This window comes from Coenobita brevimanus, chromosome 19, assembly GCF_032717465.1.
Source record: "Coenobita brevimanus isolate Jiangsu-jjx chromosome 19, ASM3271746v2, whole genome shotgun sequence".
NCBI lineage: Eukaryota > Metazoa > Arthropoda > Malacostraca > Decapoda > Coenobitidae > Coenobita > Coenobita brevimanus.
Window position 1 is genome coordinate 16108313 of NC_136972.1, and position 14156 is coordinate 16122468.

The window sequence follows — 14156 nt, forward strand, 5'->3', positions numbered from 1 at the left end:
AGGAACATTAGGGGGCTGTGGGGATGAAGTTCGGGAGTATTGGGGGGCATAAGACGTGCTGGGGAGTGGTTCCTCCCCACCTTCCCCCTCCATCACAACACCACGTGATTTTTCACGCACCCTCACTCGCCCACGTGTTCGGGGATATTGGGGAGCATAAGACGTGTTTGGGAGTGGTTCTTCGCCACCTTCCCCCTCCATTATGATACAGAACGCACCCGCACTCGCCCAGGTGATACACTCCGCCGCCTCACACTACCTAGGGAGAGCGATGACTCACGTCACTCTCACTTTCCATACTCCTCCCTACACTTTCCCTTTCACTCCCCACTCCCTCCACGGCACTTCCTACCTCCCCAAACAAAATACTAGGCCCATACCTGCTCGTCCGACGTGGTGTGCACTCGGGGCCACGATGAGTAATCACCTCACGTCCCTACCACTTGGCAGCACGTACCACGGCTCCGTCCTCGTCCTTGTCCTCATCCTCGTCATCAAATTCGGCTTCCACATCACACTGGGGCTGGACATAGAATGTTGCACGTGGTTTTTTGGCCAGCTGCCCCTCTCTAGCAGCACGGTAGGTCATGTACTGCCGCTTCCTAGGGGACGGGACTTCTTCTTCACTGCTGGTGGTTTCCTTCTCCTCTGGCTGCACATAATCTTTGTCAACAACCTCATCATCCAGTGGGGAATCACTGTTGCCTGTAAAGGCGTCCAGGGCGGCTTGAATTTCGACCTCTGAGAGACCTCTCGTCGCCATGTCTGAGCAGGACCATTGTTAACAGGTGAGTGAACGAGCCACGGGTAAGCGCAGGTCGCGCGGGGCCACCAAGTGTCCTTGCCTGGTGGCAGGTAGGGGAAGGTCAAGCGACGATACGTACCGGAAATCAAGCGCGAAATTTGAAAATTGCGGAAATTATGCACTTTGCAATTGCACGACGTACTGGTACGTCGCTGGGACTGGCAAATGCAAAACGTTGCAACATACCCATATGTTGACGGGAAGGGGCGGGTTAATCCAGAAAAAAAAAATTGTGGATGAAGTAAAAAAACAAGAGAGTGGAGCATTCTATGGCTTGGTAGCTGATGAAGTAACGATTGCGCAAATTGGGAGTAGTTGGGAATCATTATCCGCTGTCAAGAGCAATAAGGTTGTTGAACGACTCACTGTGTGAATTGTGAGAACATAAAGGGTGAAACCATTGCTAATCTGATCATTGACTGTCTGCTGAGAGTTGGACTTGACCCTGGAAACTGTCATTCCCAGACTTATGATGGTGCATGCAATATGGCCGGAAGGCAAAATGGCGCGGCATGGAGCGTTCAGAAGGTGATAGGTAATGAGAAGGCAGTTTTTTATCACTGCGCATCACATGAGCTCAACCTCGCCCTTTCGAAGGTATCTAAATTGCCAGAAGTATATACTGTAATATGGTTTGCCTTCTGCAATCATTGGGAGTTTTCTTCAGCTGCTCTCCCATTCGTCAAAGGCACCTCGGAAGTGTCATCAGAGGGAGAGTTCAAGCGACAGAGTTCAACATTATGAAGAAAAAGGTAAAGCTTTCATGTGAAACCAGGAGGGTGGAGCATCACAAGGCATTTGAAGATCTTGAAGGTCTTTATGGATTCATACTGACATGTCTTGACAAGATCTCGAGCAGTGAATATCGCTTGTGGGACCCGAAGTCTGTCACAGAAAGTAGTGGGATACCCAGACAGCTGACAGAGCCCAAGTTCTACATAGCTTTCCAAGTTTGCAAGTACTTATTTGGCTTCACAAAATCTTTGTCTATTCAGCTACAAGGGACAAATATGGAGATCAGCCGAGCATATGAGAAGGTCTCACTGCTTATTGAAGAACTTCGTTCAATAAGGAAAAAAGCCGAAACTGAATTCAAAGACAGTTTCAACGCAGCAACAGATATGACAAAGAAAGCTGGAGATGGAGAAGCGCCACTGATTGCTCCATGTACGACAGGAAGCCAGACTTTGAGGTCTAACATTGAAGCAGACACCCCTGAACAATATTGGTGGAGAACGATTTCCATGCCCTCCATTGACTGTCTCACTGAGCAACCTAGTAACAGATTTTCGAGACGAGCTACCTCTGCTGTGAAAGCAGTCAAGCTGGTGTCCACTTATGTGAGCTTGCTCACATCAGATGAAGAATGCAATATCCAGGAACAATACCGAGATGATCTGCCGAATCCATCATGCTTTTCTCAGGAGCAGAGACTCTGGAAACGCCACTGGGCAACGGAAAAATCGAACCAACAAACTATGTCTGAAACCCTTGAGATGTGTTCAGATAGTCTGAAGAAACTCTTCTCAAACATTGTGGTCATACTCCACATTCTGCTTACTGTCCCCGAGACTAGTGCTAGTGTGGAAAGGGCTAATTCTGCCTTGAGATACGTGAAGAATGTATTCAGAAGTTCCATGAATGAACCTCGCCTCAATTCCTTGATTCTCATGATATAAAACTGGATTATGACAAAATCATTGACATGTATGCTAGGAGACACCCTAGACGTATGCTTTTCATCAGTCCATTGGGAAGCAAGTAAATACTGATCCTGATGGCTCAGTTTAGTCATGAATAGTCATATTGATATTGTGGATGTTGTGATCATGGAAATTTTTGTCAATCTTGTAGTTTAATTATTCATTCACAATCTATTGGTTTGGTCACACAGCATCCTTCTGAAGCATACAAGCATATACAGTTCTGGTGAAAGCCCAGCACGCTATCATCTAATCAAAAGGATTATTTGTTGGTGAGCTGGGTTGGTACGGTGCATCACCGTACTGACACACACACACACACACACACACACGCACGCACACACACACACACACACACACACACACACACACACACACACACACACACACACACACACACTGAATATATCCGGTTGGACAGGGGACTGTATACTCACTTTACCCTTGGATCTGAAGCTGCTAATTACGTCCCCCCCCCCCACCTTCAATAAAATGCTGGATCCGGCCCTATATACTTGTATATAGGTAGGATTATGTGGTTGTGTTGGGGGTGACATACAGTGTTTTGAAGGAGGGTAGTGTTTTGCTGGTAATAATAAGGTAGCGTTTTGCATCTATAGATGTGGGGAACCTTTTAGAAATTAAGTGTTGTCACAGGTTCAGGCAAATTATGTCTGAAGATGTGAGGAACATTCTTGAGATTTCAAGATGCTTGTTTAACTTTCTATCTTAATGCAGGAATCAGTTCTTGTCGATATGGTTATTGTGTACCGTTATTATAAGTGTAATATTCCATGAGAAAATGTGTGTCCTCTTCTAGGATCTAGAATGCACATTATTGCATCAGAAAATGTGAGTTCTATACTAGAACATTCTGGCCTGCCCTAGTAAGGGGAGCTGGGGAGGGGTAGAATATGCAACTCTCCCCACCGAGAGTCAGTCAGCCAAGTTTGGCGGTTGGGGTAGCATGCACTTGGTGACCAGCAGGTAGTCAGTTTGGTTCAGGCAGTGTGTGAACGGATTTTTAGTCAGTTAACCTGGAGTAACAGATAAAGTAATTTCTGTGCAGGAGTTCAGTTTGTTGCCAGTGAATCAGAGACAGCGAGTCAAACAGTGAGAGTAATCACTGAAGGACTGAGTACTCAGAGAATCAGTAAGAGAGAGTTAATCCCAAAAGTGTTAATCTGCCTTTGATTAACCGCTTTGCCTGTCTGCTTGTAATTTCCGACATATCTATGAACCAATACGGTTGTAACAATATTATTGGTATGTACCCATTATGATAAAACTAAATCGATATAATTTATCTCAGTTTCCTGAAAGCTTTCAATATAATTCACCATAATAAAATTGTTGAGGATATTAAAGTTGGAGTTAGAATTAAGTGCAGATAAAATGCTGGCTTCCAGATTGTAAACAAAGAGTTGCTATTAATCGGTTCAATTTTGGTCCCTGTGTTGTTTCTAATATATATTGATAACAACGACGATGATTTAGGTCATAAAATATCCAAATTTGCTGATCATTCACAAATTGGTAACTTTGCAGATAACTCTGAACAAAGACTAATGATTCAGAATGATCTTTATTAACTGTTTACTTGGACTCAAACATAGCAAATGGATTTCAATAGCAGCACATACAAAGTCATAAATACTGGTAGTAAAAATTTAAGATTTAGTTACTCTATGCATAATACAACTTGCAAGTGTACACCAAGAGAAAGGTTTATGATAATAATAATACAACTAATTATTTATAACAAAGTAATGAAAAAAGCTAAGAAAATGGTCTGATTTATAGGCAGAGTGTTCGAGTTCAAATCAGAGAATATCATATTTATATATACAGTTCCTTAGAGCATCCATTGTGTTCAGTGTTGGTCACCGTATTACAAGACAGATGTTGAGAGGTTAGAGAAAGTGCAGCAGAGAGTAACTAAACTGATATCCAGACTGAGGAATAAAACATAAAAGGAACGCTTGGGAGAGCTAAAAATGTCTGACTTACCAAAACACAGGTTGCAAAGGGATTCAAATCAAGTATATATTTTAAAATGTTAAAAAGACATTGCAGTATGCTAGTCGATGAGTTCTTCACAGTAGTCTACTCTGATACCACTAGAGGTAGCGGATACAAACATCTTGGCAAAAGTTTCCAGACAGATGAAGCAAAAGAATTATTTTCTTTCTCATGGTTCTCAACATATGGAACAAATTATCTTGGAATGTGAAAGACAGCAATACAGTACCGGTATCTAGCTCTGAATCCCCAAATTAACACATTCATTGCCGAATAATGTGAAAAGTTTATAGTTGTTTTCCTTTCCTTCCCTAGCGAATGCATCATCATCAGTACAATAGTTTGTAATTAATGGTACTTTTCCTTTCAGATAGTACAAAACAATTTAGCCAACTAGTCATTCCTATGAAACTTCCATAATAGTTTTTCTATGCTGCATGGTAGTTTTTCTCACATTTTCCTGCCAGCTTCGGCCGGAGGGTGGGGGAATCGGAAAGTCTCCTTCCTTTACTATCCGAATATCTACTCATAGAGTTAGATATACTCATAGTCTTTAATAAACAGCCTGTGTGTTGTTTGTGTTCCTACAGTATGTACTGTACCTCCTTGTACTTTGTACACTCATACTCTCCCTCTTCTTCTCTTCTCCCTCTTTTACCATTCTCTTTCTCTTACCTCATGCTCTCTTACTTCTCTTTCTCCTGTCTCTTACTTCTTTTCACTTCCCTCTTTAAATCTGTGCTTATCATCATCATTTGTGTATATCTTCCAGTATTCTCTCCTCCCCTCATCCTCCTTTTCTTCTTTCTTCTCTTTTATCTTTCCTCATCCTCGCTTCCATCTTTTCTCATCCCCTTCTCTTCCTTCTTTCATTTCCTCCTTCATCTTATCATCTTACGTGTGTTGTCACTTTTATCCGGTATTCTTTTGCGTCCCTATATTCTGTTCCCCACTCTTTTTCGTCATTCGCCTTTTATACACCTCTTCTTCGTCTCTCCTTCTTGTTCCTCTTCTTTCTCGTTTCCGTTTCTCCGTTCTCAGTCTTCCTTGGTTCTTATGCTTTACTTTGTTATCCTCTTTATTGTCCTCCTTCTCTCTCGCTATGTATGTGAACCTCATTCTCCTTCTCTCCCCGTCTTTTTCATCATCCATCTTTCCTTCTTCCTATCACCATCAATTAATTTTTTCCCTTTTTATGCTCGTCCCTTCCTCCTTTCTTTTCCACACTGTTCCTTCATTTTCCTCTCTCTCTCTCTCTCTCTCTCTCTCTCTCTCTCTCTCTCTCTCTCTCTCTCTCTCTCTATTTGCTTTCCTCCTCTTTTCCTCCTTCCGCCCCGTTTCGTCTCCGTTCCCAGCTTCTCTACTGTCTCAATTTGTCTTAGTTCTTGCTTTCTACACTGCCCCTCTTTTCTTCCTCCTGCCTCATATTCTTTTCCACCACCAGTAAGTGTCTTCTCCCCTCCATTCCTCTCTGGTTACTTTCTCTACCTTTCTTACATTTTAATTGTTTTTCTTATCCCACTCTTCTTGTACTTTCCTGTTGAGACAACTCTTAATTTTACACTTTTCTTTATTCAAACTTTCTTCTATGACACGTTTATTACACTTCCTTTTCCCTTTCCTTCCATTCTTGCAATGTCTCCCTTCTCGTCTCAGTTGCTTCAGATCCCCTCCTCCTCTCTCCTCTACCTTCTCTTCTTTTTCCATTCCTCACACTTTCCCTATCCATATGTTCCTTTTGCAATTTACTCCTTTTCCTTTCCAGAGAATGACCTCTCATCGTGTTTCCCCAACCCTCTCCTCGCCATATCTTCTTTTACACACCTCCCTCTTTCCCCTCCTGCTTCGGTTTCCTCTTCTCTATTTCCACTCTTAATTCTCTTCCAGTTGCTTATCATTCCTCTCTTTATTATTTCCCACCTCACCCTCCTCTCCTTAGACCTCTTTCCACCTTCCACATCCATCTCCTCCCCCTCCATCTCCTGTCCTCTATACTTTTCTCGTCTTCTGTTTTCCTTACCATGTTCCCTTCCTTTTGGTTACTTCTCTTTCCTTAGCTTCTCCTTGCCCTTCTTTTTTCCTATTTCTACTTTATTCTCATTTCTCCTTTCTCAGTTCTTTTCCGTCTTCGTTCCCACTTCTCCTCCATCTTGCCTCCTTCTCTTCAACTCTTCCCACAAATGAACCACAAGATGGGTCGTGATGCTCCCTTTCTCCTTTATTCTCTCATTCCTCTTGCCCCTCCCTCCTACCCCTTCCTCTTTTTCTTTCTTTTTCCCCTTCCCTCTGTCATTTTTCATTTCCGTTTTCCTAACTCTCAAGTTTCCCCTCATGCCCTACTCTCTTCTTTTTCTTTCATTCCCTTTCCATTCCTTTCCCTCTTCTCCCATTTCCCTTCCCTGCAACCCTTTTCCCTCCCTCCCTCTCCTCCCATCTCGTATTCCATTCTCCTCCCCGTCTCTTCCCACCTTCCTTTCTTGCCAGACTTGATGTGAACCAGAAGATATAGCACGGTGCTCCCTTTCTCCTTTTTTTTTTTTTTTTTGATACTTCATTTACCTTCCTTATCTACAACATAATTTTGCCACAAATTCATCTTTCTACAGAGGCAGGAACAACTCAGTAACAGATAATATATTCTGGATTTTAAGAATATTGTTGTGTGAGAAGGAACGTGTGATGCTATACAGTATATACATATATACTGTGTATATATATATATATATATATATATATATATATATATATATATAGATATATATAGAGAGAGAGAGAGAGAGAGAGAGAGAGAGAGAGAGAGAGAGAGAGTACATGGTAAGTAAGTACTATATTATACTGTATGGAGGATGAATAAACTCCTCGTGAGGATATTAACCCAAATCGTCTGTCATGGCAAAGGAAAACTGGGGAGAACAAAAAAAAAAAAAAAAAGCTAGGGAGGTATTAATAAAATTGTCTCGTAAAAGTTGATAAAAGACCACATCGTGAATAATAAATAAATTTGTTAAGCGAATATATAATAAAATCGCCAGGCTCAAAGGACAGCAATTTCGTCTAATAAGTAAAAAAAAAAAAATCTGGAGGGAGAGAATATTCCATGTTCATATGGTTTGAAGCGTCAAGTAAGGCTGTGAGATTTCTTTGAGGGCAGGACACAGAAGGGAAAGGACTAGTGAGATTTTAGAGCTGGTCAGAGAGAGAAATGGTACTTAAAAGAGCTGGCAAGAGAAAAAGCTGGTTGGTAGAAGGGCTGGTCGATGGTAGGGCTGGTTGGTGGAAGGGTTGACTGATTTGGAAGGGATGGTTAGTGGAAGGGATGGTCAATGGAAGGGCTGGTCGGTGGAAGGGCTGGTTGGCGGAAGAGTTGGTTAGTGGAAGGGCTGGTCGGTGAAAGGGCTGGTCGGTGGAATGGCTCGTCTGTGGAGGGAATGGTTGGTAGACGGGCTGGTCGATGGAAAGGCCGGTTGGTAGAAGGGCTGGTTGGTAGAAGGGCTGGTCGATGGAAAGTCTGGTTGGTAGAAGGGATGGTTGGTAGAAGGGTTGGTTGGTAGAAGGGCTGGCCAGTGGAAGGGCTGGTTGGTGGAAGGGCTGGTTGGTGGAAGGGCTGGTTGGTGGAAGGGCTGGTCAGTGGAAGGGCTGGTTGGTGAAAGAGTTGGTCGGTGGAGGAACTGGTTGGTAGATGGGATGATCAATGGAAAGGCTGGTTGGTAGAAGGATTGGTTGGTACAAGGGCTGGTTGGTAGAGGGGCTGGTTGGTAGGTTGGTAGAAGGGCTGGTTGGTGTAGGGGTTTACTGATGTGGAAGGGATGGTTAGTGGAAGGAATGGTCAATGGAAGGGCTGGTTGATGGAAGGGCTGCTCAGTGGATGATCAGGTCTGTTGATGGGCTGGGTGGTGGAAGGACTATTCAGTGAAAGGGCTTGTCAGTGGAAGGGTTGGTCGGTGGAAGGACTAGCCAATGTAAGGACTAGTCGGTGGATGAGATGATTGGTAGAAGGGCTGGTCAATGAAAGGGCTGATCAGTGGAAAGGCTGGTTAGTGGAAGGGCTGGTCAGTGGAAGGGCTGGTTAGTAGATGGGCTGGTCAGTGGAAGGGCTGGTTAGTGGAAGGGCTGATCAGTGGAAGGGCTGATCAATGGAAGGGCTGATCAGTGGAAGGGCTGGCTAGTGGATGGGCTGATCAGTGGAAGGGCTGATTAGTGGAAGAGCTGGTAGGTAGAGGAAATGGTCAGTGGAAAGGTTGATCATTGGAAAGACTGGTCGGTGGAAGGGCTAGTCGATGGAGAGTCTGGTCAATGGAAGGGTTTGTTGGTAGAAGGGGTGGTCAGTGGAAGGGCTGGTCAGCGGAAGAGCTGGTCAGTGGAACAAATGGTCAGTGGAAGGACTGGTCAGTGGTAGGGCTGATGGGTGAAGGGGCTGAATAGAGGGGCTGACTGGTGAATAATCTGACTAGTTGGGGGGCTGACTGGTGGAATAGTTGATTGTTGGAAGGGCTGAAAGTAGATGGAAATGTCAGTGAAGGACTAGTCAACTGGAAATGCTAGTGGGCAGAAGAGTTGGCTGGTGAGAGATGGCTGGTCTGGGTGAGGCATATGCAAATAAATGGTGGTAAAAGAAAGGACCAGTCGGATGAGCTAGGTGATTAAATGGACAGTCACTGGATGGGGAAGGAACTAGTCACTGGTGGTTAGGGGACCAGTCAGGGTGATAAATAGTGAAATTTGGTTATCTTCGTCACCCCCAACATGTACCCCAGTGTATTCTTACTACGGGTGATTTCAAAGTTTGGGATTTTGGGTGTTCTGTTGCGGTTAATGAAAGGCAGGGATAAACTGTTTTCATATACATAGTTTTTTTTTATAAATATTATTGAAAACACTAATATTTCCTTACCGAATACATTAGAGTTTAGCCTTCATAATCTGGATGTTTTGCATTGTTTTTACAAGGAAATTTACTTGTTATTACAAATTATATTATTCCCTATGTAGCTGCTACTCAGTTAAATGTGTAAATAACTGTTAAAATTGTAAGATAAATTTTTTTGGTACTCTGTAAATTTATTCTTATTATTTATAAAACTGAACTATGAACAGGTACTCATACAATTAATCTCAACTTGCTAGTAAATGACTGTCATATTGAGTCATTTTGCAAGGGACGTTAAAAACAACCGCTAATGTATAACACTGAAAAGTATCTTACTCGCTGAGAATTTTTCTTATGAATAAGACGCAAACCATTTCAGAATAAAGATAAAGAGCTGTGGGGATACTCAAACAACAGCTGGGCTAGCAAGGACACGGTAAATAATCTGGGAGCAGCTTCATCATAGTCTCCTTCAGCCAATAATAGCAGAAAATGACAGACACGTTGGGCTTTTTTTTTTTTTTTTTCTCCCTCCCACCTCGTGTCTCGTAGCCAGCTGTGGGTGTGTGGGTCAACGCTTTTTGAAAGTTATTTCCTTCCTACTTCCAGTCGATTTTATTCATCCGCTAGAAGGGGTGCCCGACTTGCTTGAGTAAAACCCTGTCATCGTGCATTACCTGGGACCCTGGATGGCCGGTCTTTGTGGGAGAAGACTTTCAGGTTCCCATTTTATCACTGGGCCCATTTATCAAGAGTAATATTCTCCATGGACCCATTCCTACCATGGATGTATTGTCCCACTACCCACCCATCCACCAACTCTGCCGACCCATCTTACCAATCCGTCTTTGCATCCGACTCACTGTAGCTCATAATTTGGTTATAGAAGTAAAAAATTCAATGGTAATTGGTTACCATCTTTCCACCATATTCATTCGAGTATTTCTGATTAGTTACAATGTTGGCCATCAGATGAGCCACTTGGGCTTATATAATGTAGGCTACACATTTAAAACGTTTAAATTTGTTATAAGAAGTTACACCTGTCAGAGCTGTTAAATGACTTCTATTCGCATCCCCCCTGATCTCCATAGAGGACAGACAGACAGGAAGACAAACTTTTCTCTCTCTCTCTCTCTCTCTCTCTCTCTCTCTGTGCAGAAACATGAAATTCCACGGAAATGCCCCACCACACTTACAGGGTAACATAAGATATGAACATGTGTTAAATAACATTTTTGGTAACTAGGGGCCGATTGCACCCATTTTGTTTTAAACATTCTTTAAGGTTTCTCTCTCTCTCGCTCTCTCTCTCTCTCTCTCTCCAGAAACATGAAACTCCACGGAAATACCCCAACGCATTTACTGCGCAATATAAGAATGGACGTGTTAACCCTCCCAGGCACGTTGATGTGAATCGCATTCTTTGTGGTTTGGCACATAAACGCATATTGACGTGAATCATGTGAAAAAGCTGATAAAAACGCTGTCAAAAGAAAAGTTTTTGGCCGATTTGCATCAAATCTGGATGCATTACAGCGAGCGCGTCCCTTTTCCAAGGTAAACAATTGGGAACACTGTAGAGCCTCCTTGGACCCTGCCCATAGCGAGAAACCCCAGTACCTATGAAGGAATCAGGCTGTATGGCCGTGTCACGTGTGCTATCCCTTTAAATCACCCTAATTCTTCCTCTCCCATCCGAGTCGAAGCCCCTATGGACTGAGTGTGATAATATATTTCTGAGCATAATTTGAAGTAGCTGATGGAACATAGATATATCTCTTGAGAAGAAATGGTGCCCATTATCAGTCGTTAGGCCTAGGCGCAAGACGCGTGTTTGCTGAAGCAGGGTTTCACCACTCCGCCTCCCCTGGGCCCTATGCTGTGACTACACATACATATATAGAAAAGCCAATGCCTAAACTGCATAGTGTGTGAAAGCTATAGTGGTTTGCTTTGTCATATATTGGAACTAGCATGCATTATGTACGCAATAGCCATAGTGTGGAATGTGGCAGGCGTTACCTGTATGCCATAGTCGCGAAGGGATTATTAGAGGTGTTTAGGGATGGATATTTTGATTGTGATACTGTATATGTGTATGAATTTGTGTGAAATATAAAGCCTACATGCTGCGAGTGTTCGTGAAGGAGTGTGGTTTGTGCCAATATAGCAGTGCTGTATATCTCAAGGCAAAAGTGCTGCATCACAGTCGCGTTGTACCATAGTAACGAACATTAATAATTGCGGAGGTAGGGGTGGAATCATTGTGGACGTCATGTATTTGCATATGATTTAGTGTAAAGTGCACATGAATTGAGCTGCAAGAATTCGTGAACAGATAATTTTAGAGTGCGTAGCATATGATAGCGATACCTTAGCGCCAGGTGTGTGGGGACGTAAGAGACGCCTAGGAACCACAGACGTCATTGAACAGCTACTGCAACTTGCTAAGACATTTAGTGAGAAGTTATAGTTTATGTACAGTCGTGGCCATAAATAATCACCTATACTCCTGAACCCCGTGCCTCAGGCTGGGTCCCTTATGGGCAGCAAATCACCCTGGAGTAAGAGGGGCTGAGAGGGAGAGGCCAGAGAGAGAAGGGCAGGTGGGTGAGGGTATGAACAATGGTGCTTGGGTGGAGTGAGGGAGGGAAGGGAGGGGAGGTAGGGGAGGGAGAATAAAATGCAAAGTTGTGGCCACATAATTTGTCTATTTTCTTTCATTCAGGGCATCATATAAAGGAGTTACTATCAGGCAGATAAAGCTGCATTACACCTTGTATAGCGGCGTCAGATAACATGCTTTAGATAGGTGGTGATATCAAGGTCTGGTTCGTGAGAGAATTATACTGACGTGACATCAAATATTAGCGCAGAGCCATCAAGACTGAGTTGGGCCCAGATTGATAACATGTGGATAAGGCGACCTGAGTCCCGCCTTTAGGCGGGACAGTCTCGTTTTTTTTTTTTTTTTTTTTTTCATCTGCCACACCTTTCTAATTGTGAATAAAATGTCCAACTTTTTGTGCAAATTATCTAAAATATCCTGCTTTTAGAAAATTACTATTACATTGGATATAACATAACCTTTTATGAATTTATGATGAATTACTAATATTTTGCCTAATCAAATGAAATACCGAATTGTTAATATAAAATCTGTAATACTAACTGGTAACTATGGTCGGGCCATTCACCGTACTGTATTGTATATTGACCATTGGAGTTCGTTTGAGACATTAGTGTTTAATTAGCAGCTTCAGGGTGACGTGTTGCATAGCAGCTGTCGCTGTCACTCGCATTTGAGTCAGTCTCTCTCTCTCTCTCTAGATAGATAGATAGATACACACACACACACACACACGTGACAATGTCCCTTTTTTCATCATTCATTCATTCATTCATTGCCAGACGCCATGTATCCCAGACGGGGTGGCCAAGGGCTTAGAGTTAATTGTTTTACAGGGAGGGGCACTAATCCTCCACCAACCCCACTTGACACGTAGGGATGCCAACAGCATCTGGTATTCCCAGGCGGTCACCCATCCAAGTACTAACCAGACCCAACGTTGCTTAACTTCGCTGATCGGACGGGAAGCGGTGTACTCAACGTGGTATGGCCGTCCCTTTTTTAGCTCCAATAAATCTGGTCACCTTATGCGTGGAAGCCAGAGATCGGGAGGACACGGGCCCACCTCCTCCAGCACACCAAAGACGAGTGGGAGTTGTTCAGACGAAACCAGCAAACCATCAACAACACTGTTTCCCCGGTGCCGCGAAGCCTGCATGAGATTTTTAAGGCATGAGGCGACTGGACTACTTACTAAGGCTTTCCAGGTTGCTTTGGCTTGACCAGTGTCGGTAAACACTGACACAGATATATTTTGGGAGTTTGGGTACGATTTTGTTTCATTTTCCCTCTAACAGGTAATGAAAGATACCGTTACTATATCCACCCATGAGCACAGACATCAAATTTATTTACCTTTAATGCACATTAATTTTAAATAGCCTTTTCATATAGAGATGTCATTTAATAATTACTCATTTAACATGATGGTGACTGTATAGAGGGAGTGTATACCGCAAGGGTGATCATATTTACTGTGGACACAGCCATGTCAAAGGATGCATATAATATTTAGTTCCAAAAATTAATTACATGTAAGGGTAGAGGACGTTTCTTACACAAACATTAAGGAAGTCAAAGCCATCCAGATTCCATTCTGCATCTAAAGTCAAAATACATGGATAAACACAGATATCTGGCTCTGCACAAATGTTTGATATCACGTCAGTATATTTCTCTCAAGAGCCAGTCATTTATATCATCACCTATCTAAACCTTGTTATCTGAAGCCGCTATACAAGGTGTAATGCAGTTTTTTCTACAGAATGGTAACTCCTTTACATGATGCCCTGAATGAAAGAAAATAGATAACTTATGTGGCCACAACTTCGCATTTCATTCTCCCTTCCCTTCCTACCCTCCCTCCCCTCCCTCACTCCACCCCAGCACCATCGCTCGTCCCCCCACCCACCTTCCTTTCTCTCCCTGGCCCCTCCCTCTCAGCCCCTCTTACTCCAGTGTGACTTGCCGCCATAAAGGAGCCAGTCTGAGGCACGGGGTACAGGATGATATATGATTATTTATGGCCAAGACTGTACAATGAACGCGAAATTTGCATCAAGTGTCCGTGAAGGAATTCTGTGGGTGTGTAGTGTAGGTTAGCGATACCTTAGCAGCAGGCGTGCG

General features: G+C 43.2%; 1 protein-coding gene and 1 non-coding gene across 2 annotated transcripts; one reads left to right on the forward strand and one right to left on the reverse strand.

Annotated features, from left to right (window-relative positions):
• Positions 1 to 1545: 1545 nt before the first annotated feature.
• On the forward strand, positions 1546 to 2484 carry LOC145391699 (52 kDa repressor of the inhibitor of the protein kinase-like). Its single transcript, XM_080266240.1, has one exon. The coding sequence runs from the start codon at positions 1546 to 1548 to the stop codon at positions 2482 to 2484; it is 939 nt and encodes a 312-aa protein (XP_080122366.1).
• A 10425-nt stretch (positions 2485 to 12909) lies between these two features.
• Positions 12910 to 13028, reverse strand: LOC145391775 (5S ribosomal RNA). The gene has a single exon (XR_013895904.1). It is a non-coding gene; the product is annotated as a 5S ribosomal RNA (ribosomal RNA).
• Positions 13029 to 14156: the final 1128 nt, after the last annotated feature.

What these genes read in the sequence shown, in the direction of transcription:
- LOC145391699 (XM_080266240.1), top strand. Translation starts at nt 1,546, where the DNA reads ATGAAGAAAAAGGTAAAGCTTTCATGTGAAACCAGGAGGGTGGAGCAT.